The following is a 23,261-nucleotide window of genomic DNA, read 5'->3' as shown; positions in this document are numbered from 1 at the left end:
TAGCCAATTCATGTTAAACAATGAGGGTTTTGATTGACCCGAGGGAGAGGGGGCCTTTGATCGAGCGTTTGTGTTTTTTTTGTTTTTGTTATCATTGCTTTATTGGCCTAATCTGAGGAGAAATCTATGCCATAAACAGACATTTTACAGGCCTTTATTACACGGGTCTTTACACGCTCCGTTCACTTGCAAGGATAGCAGTCCGGTAACTTGTCAACCCCAGCGTCTTCGGTTGCTAAGCGACGTCAACGTCTATAAGACGTCAACGTCTTATAGCAGACTATTTCACTGCTGATCAACACTACGAATAATAATAACAATAATAATACATTTAATTTAGAGGCGCCTTTCAAGACACCCAAAGTCACCTTACAGAGCATATAGTCATTCAAAACTATGTAAAACAGACTAGGAATAAAAGGAAAACAGAGGTTAAACATGAAGAATAATAATAATTAATAACACTCAAAGACGCCTAAAGTGAAGGGGGGACCTCACTGCTGGACCTGAATGCTGGTAACGAATAAATTGTAAAAATACCATGTGAAATTATTTGCCAAATAAGATTTGAAAAGCTTTGGAAGTTTATTTACAACACTATTTACATGGTTTCGGAGTAGGCCTAGTACACTTTTTAAATTTTTTAAATATTTTAATTTTAATACAGTTCAGCGAGAAAGGCGACGAAGAATAAGATGGGGGCGTTCCAGTCTGCGTAAACGGGAACTCCCACCACACGAGAACGCCCATTTGTGTCTGCAGAGGTTAAAATAAAAACGCCCATTTTCTTTTAACAGGTTAAAAGAAAAACCTCTGTTTTTCTTTTATTCCTAGTCTGTCTTACATAGTTTTGATAGGGCAACATGTAAAGCGTCTTAGAGTACCATATTAAGCGCTATATAAATTTCATTTATTATTATTATTATTATATTGGTGTGTGCGGACGCAGAAGGGGCGTGTCGCGGTGATAAGTTCTCCAGATGGAGTCTGACGGTTGTGGTGGCTCCGGCGCTGCAGACTGACGCGTTCCGCACCGCTTCGAGGAAATCAACGGCGGTAGTATGAGAGGGTCCGCCACGCGACACCCGACAGGTAGGGGGTACACTTCCAACCTGTTTTGAATCGTCGATGGATCGATCTATCAACGAATCTAGTTGTCGATCTATTAACGAATAGATGGAAAACTAGTATTGCGAGTTTCCGCCACCACTGTCAGACTCCTGGACTCTGAGCAGCCTCTCCTTGGCTCAGCATCCCCAGTGGCCAGCATCTCCTGGGCATCGGACTTTAGTGGAGCATTTACACTAAAGTGAATCAGTAGCAGCTTGTTGTTCTGTGGGGAGGTGGAGCTCAACCCTCTTAGAGGTGAGCTACACCTTTCCTCTGTACAGTATAACTCTGTGTAGGTCTACAGGTGGAGTGAGAGGTTGAGTGGTTCAGTGACAGGTTGAGGAGTGACTGGTTGAGTGAGGTATTGAATGAAGGTTAGAGTGAAGGGTTGAGGAGTGAGGGGTTGAGTGAGGAGTGACTGGTTGAGTGAGGGGTTGAGTGAGTAGTGAGGGGTTGAGTAAGGGTTACTTTCCGTCTGGCTGTGGAGACGTGTTCCTCATACCTGCTGTCATCCTCTCTAAAGGGGGGGGGGGGATCAATTCAGCATCTTCAGGGAACTCCACGTCCTGCAGTGGGATCACGAGGGACCGGGCCGTCGATGGTTTGGTGGGCCTGTAGTGGTACAGTGTGTCTCGGTGCATCATGGGTACATGTGGTGTCCTCAGGGATGGTTAGTGATTTGGGATATTTTTGTCATCCTGGGAAAGATCTCTACTCTGAACTGCCACCGCTGAATGTGCGGCTTCATGCGATATAGGTCACTTCTAAGAAAGAGCATTAAAACAAGCAAACTATAAAATTGTTGATATTGTTTCAATAAATGATAATAAATAAATGATCTATTGCCATTGGGCTGGATCCAGATGAATGTGCTGTGAGAGTTATCCGAACTATGGGGCTGTAAAGGAACATTGACCTGATTAGGGTCAAACGTTTCAGGACCAGGAGGGATGACACGCAGAACCGGGTTCCTGGTTGACTGACTGTAGACCACAGTGGTCTAACTGGTCTGGCTGCAGGAGCCGTCTGAATCTCGCAATGGTTTGTGTTCTGATGTCCCGTTGTTCTGAACCTCTTCACAGCGGCTCGCCGCGTCGTTGGGTCGCGTTGTTCTCCAATGTGTGCACTTCCCAGCCTCCCGTCACAGAACAACACAGTGCGTAATGCGTAATGCTCGACGCTCGTTGCTGCGTTATCTGGGTGAGAGGTCACGCGCTCAGGTTTTTATCGCGGCTGCAGCCGTGCCCGCGCGCATGGACGCGCGCTTTTGTTGGACAGTCTTGTTTACCTGCTCTCTGGTCCTATGGGTTTATATTACATGCGGGAGTGTGATAGATCAGACCTGAACTGTTGGTTGGTAGTTGGTCCTCTTATTTAACGTCCACAACCATTCGAAGTCAATGAGAAGATTGCTATTTCATTATCTTCATACCACATTCGTTAGGAAAGTCTCTCAGTGGCTAGATCATCTCCATTTTATTGGGAGAGATACCGTTTGTCATTTATTTAATTAAAACGTTATTAGATTGAGTATCAAGGAGTTCTGGCCATTAACTACTGCAATGCAGTAATGCAATTTGCCCTCAATGGACAGTTTCCGCTGCTGGTTGCGAGGTGAGACCATAAAAACGTAATATCTTCAGTGGTTGTTTGTAAACCAATGGTAGACGCCGTATTTCTCTAGGCTATGATCGCAGCGTAATATTAATGATGCCGTCTAGGGAAGACAGTGGCCCCTGCTGTTCAATCATCGGTACTGCATCCTAGCTCATTTGAGGCGAACCCTAAAGCACTTGTATTTAAAACACATTTAATAGATAGTGTATTTAAAACACATTTAGTAGGTAGTGTATGCGTGTGCATTCCCTATGCCGTGTTGTATTTTGTTGTAAAGCTGCATAATAACATAAGTAGTATTGGTATTTCTTGCTAGGCCTAGCTACATTCATGTGCAGAACAAACACTCACACTAAAAGTATTTCATTATTTGATTTATTTAGTAGACGAGTAACTCGACTAATAGAATGATCGGTTTATCATAGGCAGTATATTCTTCATTGTGTTGCATTGAATGAAAGAAACGAATTGACCGAAAAACAACGATGTTGCTCTTATAGCTGAATCAAATAGTGGTTATGTTCATTAATTAATCTGTTCATTAATAACACATGAAGAGAATAAAGTTCAGGGTTCATGACCACCTGACACGCGCCCCGGTTGTTTACGGTTTTCTCGGTCCACAGCAGTGGCCGAAGCCATCACCCCGTCCTCTCCTCCCATTGGCCGTCCTCATGTTGCCTCGTTGTGATTGGTCCAAAGGCAGTGCATTCCCTGGCCATGTGTGCCGCATGAACCCCCGAGGCCGTGTTATTTTGGTCAACCTACAATGGTCTCAATATCGTAAACTCAGTGGTTTGCACAGATATACACTTAATTTAAACCAGCTAGAATGTTGTATTTATTTACATATCAGACATACACATGAGTAGCATAAATATTAGTTAATGTAACTCCAATTTACTGCAATGTACTGTTCTACTGCTAGACAAGCAGCTGTAGGTATATTAGAGTCGTTACGGTAACAGAGCTGCTGCTCCTCAGCTGAAGTCTATTACAGTTATTACGGTGGCGCTGCTCCTCAGCTGATGGGAGATATAAAAGCCACCAGTCCCTTATAGTGCGTTATTTCATGAAGGCGTTGGATGGACCATGGATCGGCAAGACGTCCACCTAGAGACCTGTTCTCTCAAACAGAACCCGCTGAGGAAGATCTGGACTCCGTGTAAGAACGGATTGACTGAAGCGCCTATATTTCAGAGAAGGGGTAAGACTCACCGGCGGGAGATGCAGAGAACATTCAGTATCTGGGGTCGTGTTTGCTGACTAACGGAGTTAATGTTATCGAAGCGGTGGATGGACGTGACGCATGGATATTGGGTTATCTGGTCGTGTCTGCTGTTCGTGGCTCTATTTTGTGGTCCACAAAGTTGCATCATTTAATACGATGGTGTTTACAAATGTCTTGAGGAATGATCAATGCAAGGAACATATAGTCCTGCCCCTACAAACACTGGTCTAAGGTCTGGTCTTTGGCAGTATTTTTTTTTAAACATACACATTTTACGTTTTAAACTACTAGTTAACGTAAAAACAATTAAACTGCAAACAATTAAACGGTAAAATGTAAAAAATGAATGACCAAAATAGAACATAAATTAAAAAAAAGTATTATAAATAGACCTGGTGTTGGTACAAGGTGAGGTGTCTGAGGTTTCAGGTGTGTTTCTTAGAATGTCCCAGAAGATCTAGTATGTAGGTATGTATATATGTATGTGTATACACACATATGTGAATAATAACTCTTCTTTGAGACTTTCCAACATGCAGACATCACGTGTGCCAGGTCTTTCTAGAATATATTTTTTTAATCTGTACTATTTTGCTTATGAATGGTTGACTTATTGCTGTTGCACTGTTTTCACAGTTTTATTTTATTGGTCTGTCTCATCTAGAATGGATTGGTCTGTCTCATCTAGAATGCTTTTGATTGGTTTATCTCATCTTGATCGGTTGTGTCCCTACTCCCGCAGTAGGCATGACCAACTGCCCGACCCTCATCGTGACCGTGGGACTCCCGGCGCGAGGGAAGACCTACATCTCAAAGAAGTTAACCCGCTACCTCAACTGGATCGGTGTGCCCACCAAAGGTACCTGAGGGTGGCCCACGGCAACCACGCCCACTGTGGCCATGCCCACTGCCGCCACGCCCACAACCAAAGTAAATATTTTAGTGTTTTTCCTTATTCTGAAAATAAACATGCGTGAATCTCCTTGTTGCCCAGAGTTCAACGTGGGCCAATACAGGAGAGACTTCCTGAAGATCTACAAATCCTTTGAGTTCTTCCGCACAGACAACGAGGAAGGACTGAAGATCCGGCGGTAATTTAATAATCATTAGTGTATCAAACTGTTACAGTATGTAGGGGCTCATCTTAATGTTATAATATTTGGTGTTTATCACGAACAGTTATCATCTGTTAGTTGGCTTATAGCTCTGGGAATAATACATTTTTATATATTCGTATTCGTATGCAATGACATTTGTTGGTTCCTTTTTTAATATAGCTCTTGCTTATTGTGCCCATCGTTAAGACATTGCGTTAATAATGATTCATAACTCTCTCACTTCCAGTCAGTGTGCGCTGTCAGCACTGAGCGATGTCCATCAGTACCTCACTGGAGGAGGGGGGCAGGTGGCCGTGAGTAGAATTACACACTACACTATACCACACTATACCACACACCATACTACACTACACTTCTATACCTGTTACGTATTTCAAGCACATAAGCTGCCCCCACATAGCCACTAGGAAGCAGGATCGAACACACAAGCTGCATTACCCCCACACAGCCACAATGGAGCAGGATCAAACGTACAAACTGTAATAACTACCCCGGCCACAGAGGGCAGCATTTTTAAGACAGACGCGGAAGCTGCAGCTAAGACATAGGCCACGCCCACTTCACATAGGCCACGCCTACTTGGTCCATTCGCAGCGCCCGGAGGAGGTCAGAGACTCGTAGGCGCCCCGCAGAGAGCCTCGGGGCTAAGCCCGGGGCTCGAAGTAGCTCTCGGTATTTCTCTCTACAAGTGTTCGATACAATTCCCTCCCTTTTGCTTCATAGTTACCATACCGAAATACTTTAACAAATAAAGTGAATTAAAAGCGACCCGTTTCGAACTACTTTCAACAAGAGCACGATATAACACACTACACTAGCTTCATTATACCATACTACATTACACTATACTATACTACACTATATTTCTATACTATACTACACTACACTATACCATTCTATACTACACTATACCATACTACACTATATTGCACTACACTTCTACACTACACCACCCTCACTTCATTACACCATACCATTCTATACTACCCTATACTACACCATACTACACTGCACTACACTTCTATACTATACTACACTACTATACTAGACTGGGACCTTTCCACACAGTGTTGAAGCTAACGCCTGTAGCCTATGGTAAGTGGTGTCCTGTAGCCCCGCCTATTCTGCCGGCGATTTGAGTTCACCCTGCACAAGGGTCTGGAGAAGAGCAATACATTTCTTTCTGCTTCCGATACATTTTTGCGGGAGCCAATCACCAAGCCGACTCATCTCCTTGGCGCGCTATTGGCTGGTTTAACACAATGATGACAGGGAAGCGACGGCAAGCAGCCAATCGCGTACCGAGTCAGTTGAACTAGGCCCGTTGATCACGCCTCTTGTGCTGAAGAAAATGAAAGCAGCTTCCCCAGACCAAGCTCAATCTACGATTGAGCTTGGTCTGGCAATAGCCAGGCTACTACTATACTACATTACACTAAACTATACTACACTACAGCATACACCAACTACAGCATATACTACACCATACATACACTGTACTCTGCTAAATGACAATAAAGTTCAACTGCACTACACTATACTATACTACACCACACTACACTACTATTACTCTCACAAGTACGTTGGTGAGAGTAGTGATTCGTTTTTTCATTGTATGAACACTGGCCTGTGATATAGGCTGGCTTCTATAAGTACGACCGCTCCCCTCCAGTGTCTCACTCCCCTCCAGTGTCTCACTCCCCTCCAGTGACTCACCCCCCCCAATGTCTCACTCCCCTCCAGTGTATGACCACTCCCCTCCAGTGTCTCACTCCTCTACAGTGTATGACCACTCCCTTCCAGTGTATGACCACTCCCCTCCAGTGTCTCACTCCTCTACAGTGTATGACCACTCCCCTCCAGTGTCTCACTCCTCTACAGTGTATGACCACTCCCCTCCAGTGTCTCACTCCCCTCCAGTGTCTCACTCCTCTACAGTGTATGACCACCCCCCTCCAGTGTCTCACTCCCCTCCAGTGTCTCACTCCCCTCCAGTGTCTCACTCCCCTCCAGTGTCTCACTCCCCACCTCGTCTCCTCAGGTGTTCGACGCCACGAACACGACGCGCGAGCGGAGGGCAACCATCGTCCGCTTCGCTGAGCAGAACGGCTTCAAAGTAAGTTCACTAACGAACGGTCAGACGTTCACTAACGAGCGCCAGGTGGGTCAGACGTTGACTAACGATGACGAGCGTTTCTGACCTTCAGGGTGGGTGTTTCCTCCCTGCAGGTGTTCTTCGTGGAGTCGGTCTGTGAGGACCCAGAGGTCATCGCAGCAAACATCGTGGTACGACGCTGCAATCATCTCATTTCAATTTCAATTCATTAGTTGGATGAGGCCTGTCCTCCAAACTAACGCTAACTAATCCACTACTCAAACTAATTTTACGTTAACTAATCTACTACTCAACTAAACTAACGCTAACTAATCTACTACTCAAACTTATTTTACGTTAACTAATCTACTACTCAAACTAAACAAACACTAACTAATCTACAAATCTACTCCTCAAACTAAACTAACGTAAACTAATCTACAACTCAAACTCAAACTAATGCCAACTATCCTCCACCCTGCCCCTACAGCAGGTGAAGTTGGGGAGCCCCGATTACATCAACTGCAACACAGAAGAAGCAGTGGAGGACTTCATGAAGAGGATAGAGTGTTACAAGACGTCCTACCAGCCTCTGGACGAGGTTCTGGACAGGTGAGGTCCGCCAGGCCACAGACTCCTGGACCAGCCGTCTCCATACGGCCAATGACATGACGTGTTCCCCTTCTGCCCTCAGGGAGCTGTCCTACATCAAGGTCATGGACGTGGGTCTGCGTTTCCTGGTGAACCGGGTCTTGGACCACATCCAGAGCCGGATCGTCTACTACCTGATGAACATCCACATCACGCCGCGATCCATCTACCTCTGTCGGCATGGCGAGAGCGACCTCAACATCCAGGGACGCATCGGCGGCGACTCTGGCCTGTCCGACCGCGGCAGAGACGTACGTTCAGTCAGGATAAAAAAACAAACTGGGTTCAATAATGACCAACCCCAGTCACCCACTCCACGCCCTGAAGGTGATCAAGAGCAGCACCTTCAGTCAGAGACTGATTGCACCAATGTGCAAAACCGAGAGATACAGGAAGTCTTGTATACCGGCTGCTATAAGGTTTAACAATGCAGAAAAATAACTTTGCAAAAATAACTATAAGGATTCAAATGTTTGATCAGGACTGGATCACCTCCACATGAACCAATGCAGTATGCTGTAACACAACGTCCTGTCTCTCAATGTCCCAGTTTGGTCAGGGCTTGAGGAAGTTCATTGAGGAGCAGCAGATCAAGGAGCTGAAGGTGTGGACCAGCCAGATGAAGAGGACCATCCAGACCGCAGAGGTCCTGGGAGTTCCTTACGAACAGTGGAAGGCTCTCAACGAGATAGACGCCGTGAGTCTGCCTCTCCTCAGCAGCGCCCCCACTGGTCTGCTCCGTCAGCCCCGCCCTGTTCCACACCACCCTGCCTCCGTAGAGTCTCACGTTCTTCTCCTCTCCCCCCTCCAGGGCGTCTGTGAGGAGATGATGTACGAGGAGATCCAGGACAGCTTTCCACTCGAGTTCGCAATGAGGGATCAGGACAAATACCGCTACCGCTACCCCAAGGGGGAGGTGAGTGGACCACTATGATATCAGTACCGCTACCCCAAGGGGGAGGTGAGTGGACCTCGCTATAGATCAGTACCGCTACCCCAAGGGGGAGGGGAGCTGAGCGGACCAGGCCAGCCACTTTAGATCGGCGGCATGTTCAGAGTCTATCCGTTTGGATTCCCAGAACAGTCTACAAAGAACACGCACGAACGACGTCAAAATGTCACGTTGTAGTGTAATTATTGACTTGACCACCAGAGGGCACTGTTCATCTCTGTTAATGAAGGTTTGGTCTCAAGACGGCTGAGTGTCAATAGAAATTTCTGAATGAAACTAATGAGGATTGGCCGTTTCTAGAGTTCTAAAATGTGTTGTATGCAAATTGCTCTGGGATCCCTTTGAATCCACTCTGAACCTGTGATGTGTGTCTCAGTCCTATGAGGACCTGGTCCAGCGGCTGGAGCCGGTCATCATGGAGCTGGAGAGGCAGGAGAACGTCCTGGTCGTCTGCCATCAGGCCGTGATGCGCTGCCTGCTGGCCTACTTCCTGGACAAGGGAGCAGGTACCTTTACCTTAACGTGTGACCTTAATGTACTGTTACCTTAACGCCCGTTACCTCACTGTCTGGTTACCTGAAGCTTTATCCGGACCTTTGAAACCCGAACCTTATTTTGAAACCCAACCTGATGTGTTTCAGAGGAGTTGCCGTACCTGAAGTGTCCTTTACACACGGTGTTGAAGCTAACGCCTGTAGCCTATGGTAAGTGGTGTCCTGTAGCCTGGGGTGTCTGGTCCAGGTTGAACATTGCTTTTTCAATGTGGTGTTGACGCAAACGCCCGTAGCCTCCGGCGATGAACGTGTCCGCTGATGTCCGCGCTCCGGTCCGTGTTCGCAGGCTGTAAGGTGGAGTCGGTGTGTCTCCAGGTGGAGGCAGTGAACACACACAGGACCCGACCCGAGGTAGGTTCATGACCCACCCGGCCCCCCACCCCTCCCAGTGGCGTCCACCTTACCTCATGTTGGTCCCTCGACCGCCGCCGCGGGACGGAGGAGCGTTCAGACGACCCCGCTGTGACATGGCCCCTCAGAGACGTGTGTGTGTGTGTGTGTGTGTGTGTGTGTGTGTGTGTGTGTGTGTGTGTGTGTGTGTGTGTGTGTGTGTGTGTGTGTGTGTGTGTGTGTGTGTGTGTGTGTGTGTGTGTGTGTGTGTGTGTGTGTGTGTGTGTGTGTGTGCCCGTTTAGGAAGCACATGGAAGTAAAAAATACCCCGTTTTACCTTTTTAGTTTTTTATACCGTTATTCCTGAAGCCATCGTTTTTGTGTTTGATAATGTTTGTCATTAAAATGTGTCATTTTGTTTGCATGTTAACTTTTATTGTAGAGCATATATATCTGTTGATATATATATATATCCTTGAACATCAATGAGAAACCTCATACTGTTTTCCTCTGTTAGTTTTGTTCTATTTTAGGTTTATTTGACTGAAAAATGTTGTGATCGATATTCAAATGATGTTTAAAGTCTTATATTTTTATCCATTTGGTTTCTTGTTGTCCCTTCATCTGTGTATGTATCTGTTCATTCCAAGTATCGTGTCGGAGATACATCTTCTGCCTTTGTTACTGGATGGATGAACCTTTCCAGTTATCTATGGTATCCAATCGGGCCCAAGTCTTCACTGTCATTAATATGTTCATAATAAAAGACTTGTGCCACTGTGATATGCAAGCATTTATACGGTTTTCATTGGTGAGGGAAAAGCAAAGGAATACATTTCTTAGTGGCTTTGAAATTGGCCTGTTGTGGTAATGATGTAAAGCCCAACGAGTATTACTAAATACATTTTCAAAGAAAATGAACAGTTGAGTCTGAACCCATTAGAGCATCAGACTATATAATGTGAATATGGGTCAACACGCAGGTGGGCTGCACACAATACTCACCACACTGTTTTCAATTTGAAAGCCTGTTCAGGATGGCTCCAACCTGAGTGATTCCTCTCGTTGTTTCTAGAACGTAAACGCTCAGCGCAGCACTGAGGAGGCTCTTCAAACGGTCCCGGACCACTTCTAACCCCCACGAGGACCTCCTGACTCCACAAGGACCTCTGGACTCCACGAGGACCTTCTGGACCGACGAAGACCTGACCTCCTGGCCCCACGAGGACCTCTGGACCCACCCCGTAAACAACAGCACCTTCCTTAGGGAGGCCACACCTGGTGGAAGCCCTTAAACTACGACACCTTCCTTAGGGAGGCCACACCTGGTGGAAGCCCTTAAACTACGACACCTTCCTTAGGGAGGCCACACCTGGTGGAAGCCCTTAAACTACGGCAACTTCCACAACCCCCACACTAAACCATCTGGGACCAAGTTGGAGGTCATTGGAAGCCGTAGTCTTCATGCTATTGGCCCGACTGGACTCCATGAACCTCCTGTGTCGCATTAGGAAAACCTTTTTGGGTAAAACATTCCAAAACGTCTAAATTCGTCATTTTGGAAATTGCACAATAGCCTGTTCTGAAATTGTAAATATAATATTTCAGTGATAAATCAATGTGCCAAAGAAGTGATATTTTAGGTTGTCTAACGTAACGTGTGTATTGTATATATATATTTGGGAATATTAAAAGTGCGCCATTCTTTTTTTAAATGCAGGCTTATTTCAAGTGTTTTCCAGGTTCCCTAGAGTAAAGTACAGCTAGTTGATCAGCTAACTCCTTGTCACAGCTAACCCCTTGTCACAGCTAACCTAACCCATAACAGCTAACACTTTGAAACAGCTAACCTAACCCTGATCAGCTAACCCCTTGAAAACAATTAACCCGTCACAGCTAACTTAACTCTTTGAAACACTTAACCCCTGGTAACAGCTAACCTCTTGTAGTAGCTAGTTGGCCTGAGTTTCATCTGGTTGTATATGAAGCCTCATTAATGAAGCATACTAACAGGGCCAGTGGGGAGGATGAGGACAAAGGAGGGGAGGGGTGCAGATATGAGAAGATAGAGGAATAAGGAGAGGAGATGAGGATGTGAGAGGAGTCGAGGCGTCAGCCGACCCCAGTGTCTGAGTGAGTGGGATTCAAAAGCTGTAAAACAATTGTCCTCGGTGCATCCTTTTTTGTTCTAAAAATGGAAATGTTGGCACGACAACGTTAAGCGCCCTGATGTTATTTAATTAGGGTGGGGGAAAATGCAACATCAGCTACAACGTTAAATAACCTTGCCTTGTGAGCTATGGCCTCTAGTTTTACATCTGAAATAACCAAATACAATTCATCACCGAACATCATCACCGTTGCAACTCTATGCAGTCATAGACTATCAAAACCTTTTGGACACCCTGTACAGACACCTCACACAATACAGTCCACCTCACACAACACAGGCCAGTACAGGACCCCTCACAAAATACAGGCCAGTACAGACACCTCAAAAAGCACAGGACACCATAGTGGTTGGATAGAAGGGGTGAGGAGGTATTCAGTTTGCAGCGTGCTGTCTCAGATGGTTCCTTTCTGACCTCTTTATGTTAGACTGCGTGTCTTTAGGTCTCACCGAACCATTTGATAATGCAAAAGCTGAAAAAAATTGAGAAACAACCAAAATACAAACATGATAATGCTGTTTATTCACTGTTGAATTGTTTCAGTCTCCTATAGGGTCGTCTGTTCCAAGTCAAGAACACTTTGCAACGAATGATTTCCCTTTATTCAAAAGGTTCGCCATAGCAAATAAATGCCTTTCATATAAAATAAAATAAGTTTTAATTTATCCGAAAAAAATGAAATCCCTGTGCTCACCGATATTGATCCCTTAGGAAAGGACCAAACCCTTACACCTTAACCTAACCCTTACCCATAATGATGCAGGCATAAACTGGCTGCCAATATTTATGTACAAACGTCAATATCTTTCCAGCACAGGAACATCTTAAATGAAGGGCAGAATCCATGGACCATATACATCTTTAACTTTGTTCTGGAATGCACTTTAGAAGCCGTCTGTCTGACCCGACATCCTGTCTGACCTGAGGTTTGTCTGACAGGCGGTCGGTCTGTCTGTCTGTCTGTCTGTCCCCACAGACAAGATCAGCAGGATTATCCAGGTCTCCTCAAAACTGGAAGAATGAAACAAAAACACTCACCCACACGTCTCCTCAAAAACAACAATGCATTATAATTCCTCATACTTTACATATCAAACAGAGCTGATTCGATCATCATTACAACACAACAGAAATCAGACAACGAAAAGGTATTCAGGCTCTTTGTGGACCAACTCTGACTCACGTTCTTCAGGAACTCCTCGGCGACGATGCGGGCTCGGGCGTTGACCGACAGCTTCATCTCACTGATCTCCTTGTCGATTTCCTCCATGAAGGTAATGACGAAGTCCACCAGCTTGTGTTTGTACATCTGCTCTGTGTGGAAGTTGGTGATGAGGAAGCTGATGTCGTAGCCCTGCAGAAGGACAAACAAACAAACAGATCAGAACCGTCTCGGCCCGGCGGTGATGCTTCACACAGACGCCTCGTTCCCGTACCTCAACTGGCTTCCTCCTCAGGATGAAGAAGTTCTCCGCTCTCATCATCATGAAGCGCATGAACTTATGGCAGAGAATCTTCTCGATCTCATCCGCCTATAGGGCAAAGTTTAATTTCAGAGATGAGTTATCCATCAGGAGGAGCCATTCATTCCCCTTCCCTCCAACATGAGGGACAGCCATTCCTTCCCACCTGCTTGACGGAGATGCTGACTCGGACCGAGTTGATGGAGCCCTCGATCAGAACCTTCTCCTTCTCGTTGCGGCTGATGATGACGGGCTGCAGCAGCAGCTCTTTACTGCTCCTGAGGGGGAAAAGGGGAAGGTCACAAACTGGCGCCTCTCACTCGATCCGCTTTTATATTCCCACTTATATACTTCAGACACTCAGTTTTGTAGGAGACCTTCTTAAGCGGACAGTGATACAAATGGCCTCAGATGGGTAGGGTGAGAAGGCAATGAGCAGGTGATTTTAATAAGCAGGTGATGGTAATAAGCAGATGATGAGTAGGTGATGGTAGTGAACAGGTAATGAGCAGGAGATGGTAATGAGCAGGTGATAGTAATGAATCAGTGATGTAATGAGCAGGTCACGGGTAATGAACAGGTGATGGTAATGAGCAGGTGAGGGGTAATGAGCAGGTAATGTAATGAGCAGGGGAGGGGTAATGAGCAGGTCACGGGTAATGAACAGGTGATGTTAATGAGCAGGTGACTCACCGGACCTCCACCTCTGGTTTGTTGTGGCGCTCCACCACCTGGGAGGAGAAGTTCTCGAGGCAGAGGGCCGCCTGCAGCGTGGCCCTCACGGCGTTCAGGTACGGGCGCAGGGTGGCCGTCTAGAAGAAGACGTCAATATGAGCGAAGGAGGTAACATCTGCAGATGAACCGTGACGTCACGAACCCTCTATGCCCAAACAAGGAATCGATCATAAGAGGATCGATCAGTCTTTAAAAAGGCCCCGTCACCATGATCAGAATGAGGCCAGAGAGGTCCACCGAGCCCCCTGTGGTGAGGTGCTGGCATATATTTATATAATGTATATTAATCATCTGGAGTGAACTGGTCGATGCCAGCTGAAGCTAGCCTGTTAGCGTCTCAAACATCTCCTACGAACCGCCGCGATGGGAATAATTTAAAAACCTCTCAGAACGTTGTGTGACTACATCCTAGTACCGGTCTACCGAAACATACCGCGGAACAATCAAATAATCATCAACCCCAACATTAAGAGCATAAGAGTCCTACCATCTCGGAGTCTCAGAGGGGCGTCAGGCGGAAGTACGGAACGTCAAACCTTTTCCGCGGTTACACAGGAAGTCACATGCTGCAAACTAGAGGCCGATTTAAAGTGACAGTACTCAACCAGACATCTAGAATATAATATAAAATATATAATTAAAAATATATATAGGCCTATGTGATAAAAATACATATATAAAAACATATACACAAACACACCCATAAATATTTACACATTGTTGTTGAAGCACCAAAGTTCGGCTGGCTGAATGCCTCAATTTCCTATTAACACATGTTAACTCTAAAGAAACCTGAGATGACTTCTGGATTTGTTGAACACTACTGAAGACGGCAAAAAAACCTACATACAGGAAAACGCAGTAAATATAAACGATGACCAAACATCACTGGACAATTTATATATTCAAGATTTTTATTATTTCCGGATTTGTCAACAACATCATTGGTATTGCAGAGATCTTTCAGGGAAAATAGTATTATGAGGGCAAAAAAATAAGTTGTTGAGATGGAGAGAGAGAGAGTCCATCTTTTGAACCCATCCCTATGTCACCTGTAGGTTTACTGTATACACAGTTAAAAAGGAGTCTTGACTTCTCGGCCGACCTGAGCTACAAGCAATAGTATAAGTAAGAAAAGAAAGAGTGTGATGGTGAGACAGTCCCAGCCGTGTAGGACGGTGATGACGGACAGAATACACACACAGTAGAAACGGTAGCGTTACACATCATTTACATAAAAGGCAAAGAGTATTAATGTCTGAATATCATGTTCTACACGTTTTAAATCAGCACGTCTTATTGGTAGCGACTGATTTTCTATTTGCGACATTGGCCCATGAACGCGGGCATTAAGGGGCGCTGGAAGGAGGTGTTACTTTGACACAAAACCGAAAGCGAAGCTGCGTGACTCAACGTTTCCCAAGATGCAATGGTGGAAAACCAGGCATCCCTAAACAATAGAAACATTTAAAGGCAAAACATAAAAAGTGCAGACGAATACGTTTCAGACTGGCATCAGCAATAAACTATACCAGCCAAATATTGTACATATATATATATATAATTTATCTATTATAGTTTGTTAGATGTTGATTTAATTTCTTCGAACAGACCATAGAAAGCAAACCTTTGTGAAATGGGACTGAGGGGCGATGGGGACCATAAGGGAATATGACTCTGGTTAACTCACATCACAGGCTGGCATACGGGGGTCTTATCAGCTCTGAGGGCTCCAGCAGGGGGGGGGGTCACAGGAGGCCTGGTCCCTGGGAGGGTCAGCATGTTGATAAAGGGAGATTCTAGTGTGCTAATGTGTTGGAATAAGTCCACATGCGGCGTACTGTGTGAGAGGGGGTTCTCCATGACACTGCCGGAGGAAGACCGCAGGAGGGAACCCCTTCCCTGCGGAGGAGGAGGAGGAGGAGGAGGAGGAGGAACGCACGTAAAGTAATTGGTGTCGGGTTGGTGGCGAGAGGAGAAGGTCCACGGTCCTCAGCAGCTGCAGCTCTCCGCCGACGGCTTGGCCCGGTCGTTGCGGTCCAGTTTGATGGGCTCCGGGAACTCGTTGTACAACTCCACCTCCGTCTCCTGGGTCGGGGGGGGGAGGCACAGGGTGAGGGGTGAACAATGGACCGTAACACGTTATACCACCGGGTGAGAGTGTGGTCAGCCTGCCTCTTCTGACACCACATGTGGGCATGTCCACCTAGAAATGTGCTGCTCGATGGACGAGCAACGTTTGCTACAGTCCACTGAATCGGCTGGTAGACCGATCAATCCAGCACGCATCTAGGAGGACACGCCCACCTGTGATGTCAGAAGAGGCCCATTTTCAGAAGGGCTTTTTTAACGGCTAATCACACTCACACCTGGTGGTATAATATGGGACTTTTGAACCAAACCTCCGCCCGCCCCCCCTGGTGAGACCTACCTGCTTCAGGGCGTTGCGTGCGATCGTCTGGAACGCCTGCTCCACGTTGATGGCTTCTTTGGCGCTGGTCTCAAAATACGGGATGTTGTTCTTGCTCTGACACCAGGCCTGGGCCCTCTTGGTGGTCACCTGTTCACAAACACACCATGCATGAAGAACAGCTTGTACCCGTCCCCAGCGTGGTGAACACAAGCCATACGGTCCAACTTAAAGCCAGCCACGATTATGGAGAAAATAATCATAATCACGATTACTTTGGTCACTATTGAAATCACGATTATTACAAACGATTATTTTTGAGTTTGAAAACGTGATGCATTTATTCAGCATTTCTCTCAAAAAAAACACTTTGTGAATGATAACTTTGAAATTTCCCCTTAAAAAAATAGATAAATTGTTCAAATCGAAAATAATAAGAAAATATCAAGCTATTCTATTTCTAAAAAACATTTAATGAGTAAAACAAATTTATCAAAATAAAATAAAAGAACAAAAACGTTTCAACTCGATTATGTTAGTTTGGAGATCGTTTGACCAAATCGCGACCAATTTTGATTAATTGCAAAGTCCTAGCCACTAGGAACCACTCCTCCGAGGTGCACTCAAGTCGTGCGTGAACACATCTGCTTTGACCGCCGTTTCCCCTGAATGACTCATGGGATTAACGCTGGGCAAAGGGGGTGAGGAGATGATACCGGTACTGACTTGTCGGTTCTCCAGGTCGATCTTATTGCCCAGCACCACGAAGGGGAAGTTCTCGGGGTCGCGCGGGCTAGCCTGGATCAGGAACTCGTCCCTCCAGCTGTCCAGGGTCTTGAAGGTGTTGGGGGCGGTGACGTCAAACACCAGCACGCAGCAGTCGGCCCCGCGGTAGAACGCCACGCCCAGAGACTGGAACCTTTCTTGGCCCGCCGTGTCCCAGATCTGGACCAATCACAGGAGAGGAGGAAGGATGTCAGAATGACCGCCACGGGCGCCCCCCCTCCAATGGGTCGGTGTCTTATGGTGTGGCTTTCAGGAGGACTGTCGTCCGCTCAGGTGGATTCCTCGTTTGGAAGGCAGCGAGATGTTAAACCCGGCGAGAAGACGTTGCCCTACCTGCATGGTGACCAGCCGGTCGTCCACCATCACCTCCTTGGTCAGAAAGTCTGCTCCTATTGTGGCCTTGTACTGGTTACTGAACTTCTTGTTCACGTACTGGTTCATCAAGGAGGTCTTCCCCACCCTGGAGGAGACGAGGAGAACCAGGAGCTTAGACTGACAGCATGTTCCTCATTCCACACATTAATTAATTAATTAATTCATCTGACAGTTATACAAAGTATGGATTTATTATGCTCCCAAGAAATGTATTTTACGCTGTTCCCTTGGTCTCTAAGTCCACCAGGTGTGACCTGTGACCTCTTGGTCCTGACCATAAAGACTCACCCAGAGTCTCCTAGGATGATGACCTTCAGCAGCACCTTCTTCCTGGAGGTCATCTTCTCAGCGCTGAACACAGAAAACATGAAGATGCGTCATATTTCAGATTTAGAAGGGAAAACTATTAAATCTAATCGTTCCGTTTACAGTTTATTGATTGTTGCGGATGGCAATACAATTTTTTGGGTGAAAATGTTCATCCACTCAAGTTGGAACTTCATTCAGTCATCAATTAATTCAGTCATGTGCTTTTTAAGCCATGGGTTTTTTTTTCTCCCAAATCACGAGGAACACATCATTCCTGATCTCTCACACACACACACACATCATTCCTGATCTCTCACACACACACACACATCATTCCTGATCTCTCACACACACACACACACACACACACACACACAAACAAGAAAACAGACAAAGTAACAAGTCTCAACAGATTTAAGCATTACTCATCTCGGAGAAGTGCTCAACCGCAGATTTTGGTATACAGCTGTATTTAGGCTCAAATACTATTTTTTTCTCTACAAAACTGACAGAGGTCCAGAACTCGGTGTCCTCATTGCTACGGGCGTGGCGGGAACACAATGTGACCATTGGTGTTCTAAAAGAAGGAAGACAAATCTGTTCTACATGAAAAAAAGGACGACATGACAAGCGGTCCCCACAACACGCCCCCAGGACATAAGACACGCCCCCAGGACATAAGACACGCCCCCAGGACATAAGACACGCCCCAAGGACATGAGACACGCCCCAAGGACATGAGACACGCCCCCAGCACATAAGACACGCCCCCAGTACATAAGACACGCCTCCAGGACATAAGACACGCCCCCAGGACATGAGACACTCCCAAGCAGCATGAGACAGGCCCCAGCACATGAGACAAGAGAACCTCTTGGAACCTCTTGGTTCAGGTTAGTGTGGGGTTCTTCACAAAACCTCACATTAAGGTGGGGCGAGGGAACAATGGTTGGAGATCAAAATGGAATAGCCCCAACACGTCTAGAGGAGCTGAAAACCAGAACAACCTGAATATCAAGGCCATCCCACATAGGCTTTACAACAAAATATGCATCAACACGTTCTTCTAAAAATCCCAATCCCATAATAAAAACAGATTAATAAACTCTATAACTTCTTGATGTGTCTCTATGCCTTCTACTGAACATCACAGCATTAAGGGAACGCAGGAGCCTTGCATTGTCAAGTAATATAGACTTTCTAGTTCTAAATTGGAGAGAACTTGTTTCTTAATTTCAATAAAACCTTGATGGAAGGTATATTGAGGAACCACTGGCTCCAACATGGAGAACGTGTTCCACTCTTCATTTAGATGAACTTCTACAGCTGGAAGGCATAATGAGGAACATGGAACTGGCGTCAACATGGCAGCTGAGAGTAGGCATAATGATACCAACTGAAAGAAGGAAGTTCAGAGAAAACAACGTCCGGAATTATTGAACCGTTTAATGAACGGTTCTTCATTACATCAATATCAAATTTCACAAAAGAACTCAATAGTCGTAGTCGAAATGCAAGTTAAATAGAGGCCCTCAGTGAAAAATGGACATTGGATAATGTTATCTAGAGTCTAGACCTATGCCGTATGTGCAGACTGTGACTTATCTATGGAATGCCAGCTGGGAGGTTTGAAGCTGACTCTTCACATCTTTACTCAGCTTGACTGAACCGAGCACAGCTCTCATGAACAAACTGTCATCTGTCTAGCCGAGCCAGCCATAATCAAATAATCAATTGATTGATGGAGCTCTCATGCTCCATTTAAGCATGCTTAGAGATAGAAGGCCCTGCTTGCTGCCAGCTCCTCACGATGGAGCCTCCTAACCTGGACTCCAACACCGCTCTACAGCAGCCAGGGTCTTTGACCAACACATTCACCTCCAGAGCAACAGACTTCCCAGCCTTCAATTAGTGACACATCAACGATAAAGACGACAACACGCACGCCTTTCTACGTCACCACGGACATTTCCAGCCGACCGAAAGCTGCGGCAGACATTGAGGCGACGGTAAAAAGGTCCACGGTGTTCTCAAGCATTCAGAGAGTACACTCCACCGGCCACGCTCCTGTGGAGCGAGGCTCGGGGAAAACTACTGCTGGAGGCATGCTCAGCCAGTGGTCCGGGTCACATGACCATCAGACCTCCGCCTGGACCCAGCTGTGCCCCAGAGCCCGGGGCAGACCCTGGCAGCTCAGGACTCACGTTTCCGTCTAGTAAAACAATGCAGGCTGTCATGTTATTTGCAGATATCCATATTAGCGTTTAACCACAACACATGTGTCTCAGCATCAGTGTCATGCGTTGGCCCATCCATTTATGGTGAAGTGGTGGTAGGAGTAAGGAAAGTGTGAATAAAAATAGCAGGGCTTCAACATCATATGATAAGCGAAACCATTTTTGAGTTTATAAAATTTGAAGGAAAACCAAGCCACCATGAATCCTGTGTCAGCATGTTACACACCCTGTTTTTACACGTGACCACTAACCAGCCAAGCACGCAGCTCATAGGAGTGAGTCAAGAACCGCAGAACACACTGTCACAAACCCCGGACCACTGGGGCCAACTAAGATGACCTGCAGCCTCTCAGCTCCCTCCAAGAACCACGCATCACCAATAGAATCCAGACTCCACCGTTAGCCAAGTGTTCTCAACCTAGAGCTTAGAACAGGGCAGGCCCAGAAAATCAAGCCCGACCCGAGCTCGTCCACGTTCTGTCCGAGCCCGGCCCGACACATTAACTGTAATTATGAGCCCGAGCCCGATATCAACCCGACAAGTTTTATATCATTACATGGGATGCGTGCGAGTGGAGGAGACACGTGAGCTGCAACACGGGTGGCGTTTTATTTGTGATTTTTTACTTTGTGTAACTTTGTACACATTTGTTACTTAGGCCTACTCTGCTAAATATACATAGGCCTATAATATTTCTGTTTATGGCATATATTTCTCCTCAGATTAGGCCAATAAAGCAATGATAAATTAGAAAAAAACACAAACGCTCGATCAAAGGACCTGCCCGACCCGGCCCGAGGATGGTGGGGGGAAATATTGGGCAGAGGATCTAAACTCCATCTCAACCCCATCACCACACCAGGACTCTCCAATAGAACCCTGACTCCACCGATTGCTGCTATCAAGTCAAGTCACTTTTATTTATATAGCACATTTAAAAACAACAGGAGTTGACCCAAAGCGCTTCACATTTGCAGAAGTCAGGGTTGGGCAGGACAGTTGTTGAAAGGGGCCCAGGGATACACAGGTCTTGACTAAAAAAGAAATGCATAAAATAAGTATAAAATAAGTAGAAAGAGAGCAATAAAAATAGTAAGAACAAGGTTAAGGGTGTTAAGGGTTGTTAAAAGCAAGAGTGAAAAGGTATGTCTTTAAATTAGACTTAGAGCTGGCAAGGGTGGTAGAGGACTTGAGGACTATAGAGGGTTCTCTACTCAATAACCACAAAAGGCATCGCCAATAGAACCCAGACTCCACCAATAACCGCTATAAAAGGGTTCTCTACCTCATCACCACACCAGGCATCCCCAACAATACCCAGACTCTGTTAGCTCCTATAGAGGGTTCTCTACCCCCATCACAGCCTGATGCACAGAACCGCCTCGCAGAATCACAGCAAGCCTGAGTAATGGAGCCGTGATGCGGTGACTACACAGTGAGGGATTCCAGTTCCATGCTCGCATTAAGAGAGAATTACATTTTTCCGGAATGAATGCATGTTGCAAGAGCGGGAGTGTTTCTTATTGCAGACGTATCGTCCTCTCCCTCTCACAGACAGGAGGCTGTTACAACAAGGTGTTCAGTCCGTAAGAAACAGTGTTGCCAACATAGAGGTTTTAATCTAAATCCGACAACCTCTGTTCAGTGACAGCAGGCATGAGGACGTAAACAAACGTACGTTGACACACTGAACCATCCTTCACAGGTTTAACAGACTGCATAAAGAGGCACGCCGGTCCAAAGTACCAGGAGCCCATACACTTGTTTTCACCAAGATAATATACAGTACGAGGTCAGATTAAGGCGGAATTATTCATCTTTATATGTAGAGCAAAACACACCGCTGGACCTGGGACGGTGGCAGTAAGCCGATACCCCTCAGTCGGCCTGGATGGTGAAGAGTTTAATAACTGGATGCGTGTGTGGGGGACCCTCCTGACGCCGTGTGCGTGTGCGCGTGTGCGTGTGTGTGTGTGTGTCGGACCCTCCTGATTCCGTGTGTGTGTCGGACCCTCCTGATGCCGTGTGTGTGTGTGCGTGTGTGTGTGTGTGTGTGTGTGTGTGTGTGTGTGTCTGAACCTCCAGACACCGCGCCGGGGAGGCAGGCCGGGGCTGCGGTGCCGGCCTGCCTCTCCTCTGGAACTGGAACATAATCATCATCATCATCATTATCCCGGACGGAGACCGTTAGCCTTCATTTGACATTGAGCAACATTAAGTCAACCTAAAACCGAATCACGTGTTTAGAGGTGATGATGTGATAGGGACTTACGGAGCAGCGGGGTCTGGTAGGGGCCCCGATTGGTCTGGCCGCGGGTCTCCGGTCGAGGCTCTTATTTGGGGGGACGGCGACCTTTGACCTGCTTGCAGGCGGGAACCTCCGTGTCCGGCTGCTGATCGCGTATCAACACTACTGTTTCATGCGACACAATAAGACGGGTATCGACGGGTTGGGTTTAAACGTGGCAGCGAGCTAACGATCTGCTGCCTCAGCTGCTCGACTCCTTTCACTTCCTCCTGACGGAACGCCGAACGCCCCTGCGTGGCTACATCACACGCCCCTGCGTGTCTACGTAACACGTAGCCCCGCCCACTTTAAAGAACCCTGCAACGCCCAACTGAGCATGCGCAACCTAGAGGCCGACTATTTATATTATATTTTAGATTATATTATATTTATGATAATCGCCCTTTAAGTTATATTAAAACCAATTACCTTCGAAATAATTTCGTCATAAGTAAAAAGAAACGCTGCTTATGAATCGTTATTATTTTTTCCTTTTCTTAAAAAGTACAACAAATTGCCGCTAGAGGACAGCATTGACCAATATCTGAAATATGGAGCTGAGAGCAGTTTAACGAGATAATTTATCTTTTTGAGGTCCTTCCTGTTGTTCCGCCACATTGCAGCGCAAGATGAATGCAACAAAATGTGTCCGTTCTTTATGTGTGTGTGTGTGTGTGTGTGTGTGTGTGTGTGTGTGTGTGTGTGTGTGTGTGTGTGTGTGTGTGTGTGTGTGTGTGTGTGTGTTGTGTGTGTGTGTGTGTGTGTGTGTGTGTGTGTGTGTGTGTGTGTGTGTGTGTGTGTGTGTGTGTGTGTGTGTTTATTGCTCTCC

The 23,261-nt window shown here is 46.3% G+C and overlaps 3 protein-coding genes across 11 annotated transcripts; 1 reads left to right on the top strand and 2 right to left on the bottom strand.

Annotated features, from left to right (window-relative positions):
• Window positions 1–940: 940 nt before the first annotated feature.
• Window positions 941–12,490, top strand: pfkfb4b (6-phosphofructo-2-kinase/fructose-2,6-biphosphatase 4b). 8 transcript variants are annotated; one of them, XM_060068467.1, is made up of 15 exons: window positions 3,214–3,934; window positions 4,701–4,817; window positions 4,953–5,049; window positions 5,303–5,369; window positions 7,118–7,192; window positions 7,306–7,362; window positions 7,662–7,783; window positions 7,866–8,073; window positions 8,373–8,519; window positions 8,634–8,738; window positions 9,151–9,280; window positions 9,416–9,478; window positions 9,615–9,679; window positions 10,309–10,373; window positions 10,734–12,490. In XM_060068467.1, coding segments are annotated over exons 1-15 (1,434 nt in total). In that variant the 5' UTR covers window positions 3,214–3,819; the 3' UTR covers window positions 10,735–12,490. The 8 variants fall into 8 exon arrangements, 5 of the variants coding, with proteins under 5 accessions (XP_059924452.1, XP_059924453.1, XP_059924449.1 ...); XM_060068469.1 differs by lacking the exons at window positions 3,214–3,934; window positions 10,734–12,490 and adding an exon at window positions 941–1,092 and having other exon boundaries at window positions 10,309–10,441; XM_060068470.1 differs by lacking the exons at window positions 3,214–3,934; window positions 10,734–12,490 and adding an exon at window positions 2,376–2,724 and having other exon boundaries at window positions 10,309–10,441.
• On the bottom strand, window positions 12,329–14,651 carry arpc4 (actin related protein 2/3 complex, subunit 4). The gene is made up of 6 exons (XM_060068565.1): window positions 14,515–14,651; window positions 13,986–14,104; window positions 13,459–13,570; window positions 13,266–13,361; window positions 13,013–13,183; window positions 12,329–12,840 (listed from the first exon to the last, which is right to left on the bottom strand). The coding sequence occupies exons 1-6, from the start codon at window positions 14,515–14,517 to the stop codon at window positions 12,835–12,837; spliced, it is 507 nt and encodes a 168-aa protein (XP_059924548.1). The 5' UTR covers window positions 14,518–14,651; the 3' UTR covers window positions 12,329–12,834.
• Window positions 14,652–14,923: 272 nt separating this feature from the next.
• Window positions 14,924–22,685, bottom strand: LOC132470201 (ras-related protein rab7-like). Of its 2 annotated transcripts, none has more exons than XM_060068554.1 (6): window positions 22,418–22,681; window positions 17,887–17,949; window positions 17,557–17,683; window positions 17,164–17,382; window positions 16,459–16,587; window positions 14,924–16,115 (listed from the first exon to the last, which is right to left on the bottom strand). In XM_060068554.1, exons 2-6 carry the CDS (start codon window positions 17,937–17,939, stop codon window positions 16,020–16,022), a joined length of 624 nt encoding a protein of 207 aa, XP_059924537.1. In that variant the 5' UTR covers window positions 17,940–17,949; window positions 22,418–22,681; the 3' UTR covers window positions 14,924–16,019. The 2 variants fall into 2 exon arrangements, with proteins under 2 accessions (XP_059924537.1, XP_059924536.1); XM_060068553.1 differs by lacking the exon at window positions 14,924–16,115 and adding an exon at window positions 16,286–16,334 and having other exon boundaries at window positions 16,391–16,587; window positions 22,418–22,685.
• Between the last annotated feature and the right edge of the window lie 576 nt (window positions 22,686–23,261).

Source organism: Gadus macrocephalus, chromosome 13 (assembly GCF_031168955.1).
Source record: "Gadus macrocephalus chromosome 13, ASM3116895v1".
Classification (NCBI taxonomy): Eukaryota; Metazoa; Chordata; class Actinopteri; order Gadiformes; family Gadidae; genus Gadus; species Gadus macrocephalus.
This window is presented reverse-complemented; position numbering and strand designations above follow the sequence as displayed.

What these genes read in the sequence shown, in the direction of transcription:
- arpc4 (XM_060068565.1), bottom strand. An exon ending in AAACCAGAGGTGGAGGTCCG is followed by an intron (nt 13,571 to 13,985) that starts GTGAGTCACCTG and finishes TTTCCCCCTCAG; the next exon opens with GAGCAGTAAAGAGCTGCTGC. An exon ending in TGAGGAGGAAGCCAGTTGAG is followed by an intron (nt 13,184 to 13,265) that starts GTACGGGAACGA and finishes GTCCTTCTGCAG; the next exon opens with GGCTACGACATCAGCTTCCT.
- pfkfb4b (XM_060068466.1), top strand. Translation starts at nt 3,820, where the DNA reads ATGGATCGGCAAGACGTCCACCTAGAGACCTGTTCTCTCAAACAGAAC. An exon ending in GAAGGACTGAAGATCCGGCG is followed by an intron (nt 5,050 to 5,302) that starts GTAATTTAATAA and finishes TCTCACTTCCAG; the next exon opens with TCAGTGTGCGCTGTCAGCAC. An exon ending in CTCTCAACGAGATAGACGCC is followed by an intron (nt 8,520 to 8,633) that starts GTGAGTCTGCCT and finishes TCCCCCCTCCAG; the next exon opens with GGCGTCTGTGAGGAGATGAT.
- LOC132470201 (XM_060068553.1), bottom strand. Translation starts at nt 17,939, where the DNA reads ATGACCTCCAGGAAGAAGGTGCTGCTGAAGGTCATCATCCTAGGAGAC. An exon ending in ATCATCCTAGGAGACTCTGG is followed by an intron (nt 17,684 to 17,886) that starts GTGAGTCTTTAT and finishes CGTCTCCTCCAG; the next exon opens with GGTGGGGAAGACCTCCTTGA. An exon ending in TATTATACCACCAGGTGTGA is followed by an intron (nt 16,335 to 16,390) that starts GTGTGATTAGCC and finishes CTGACATCACAG; the next exon opens with GTGGGCGTGTCCTCCTAGAT.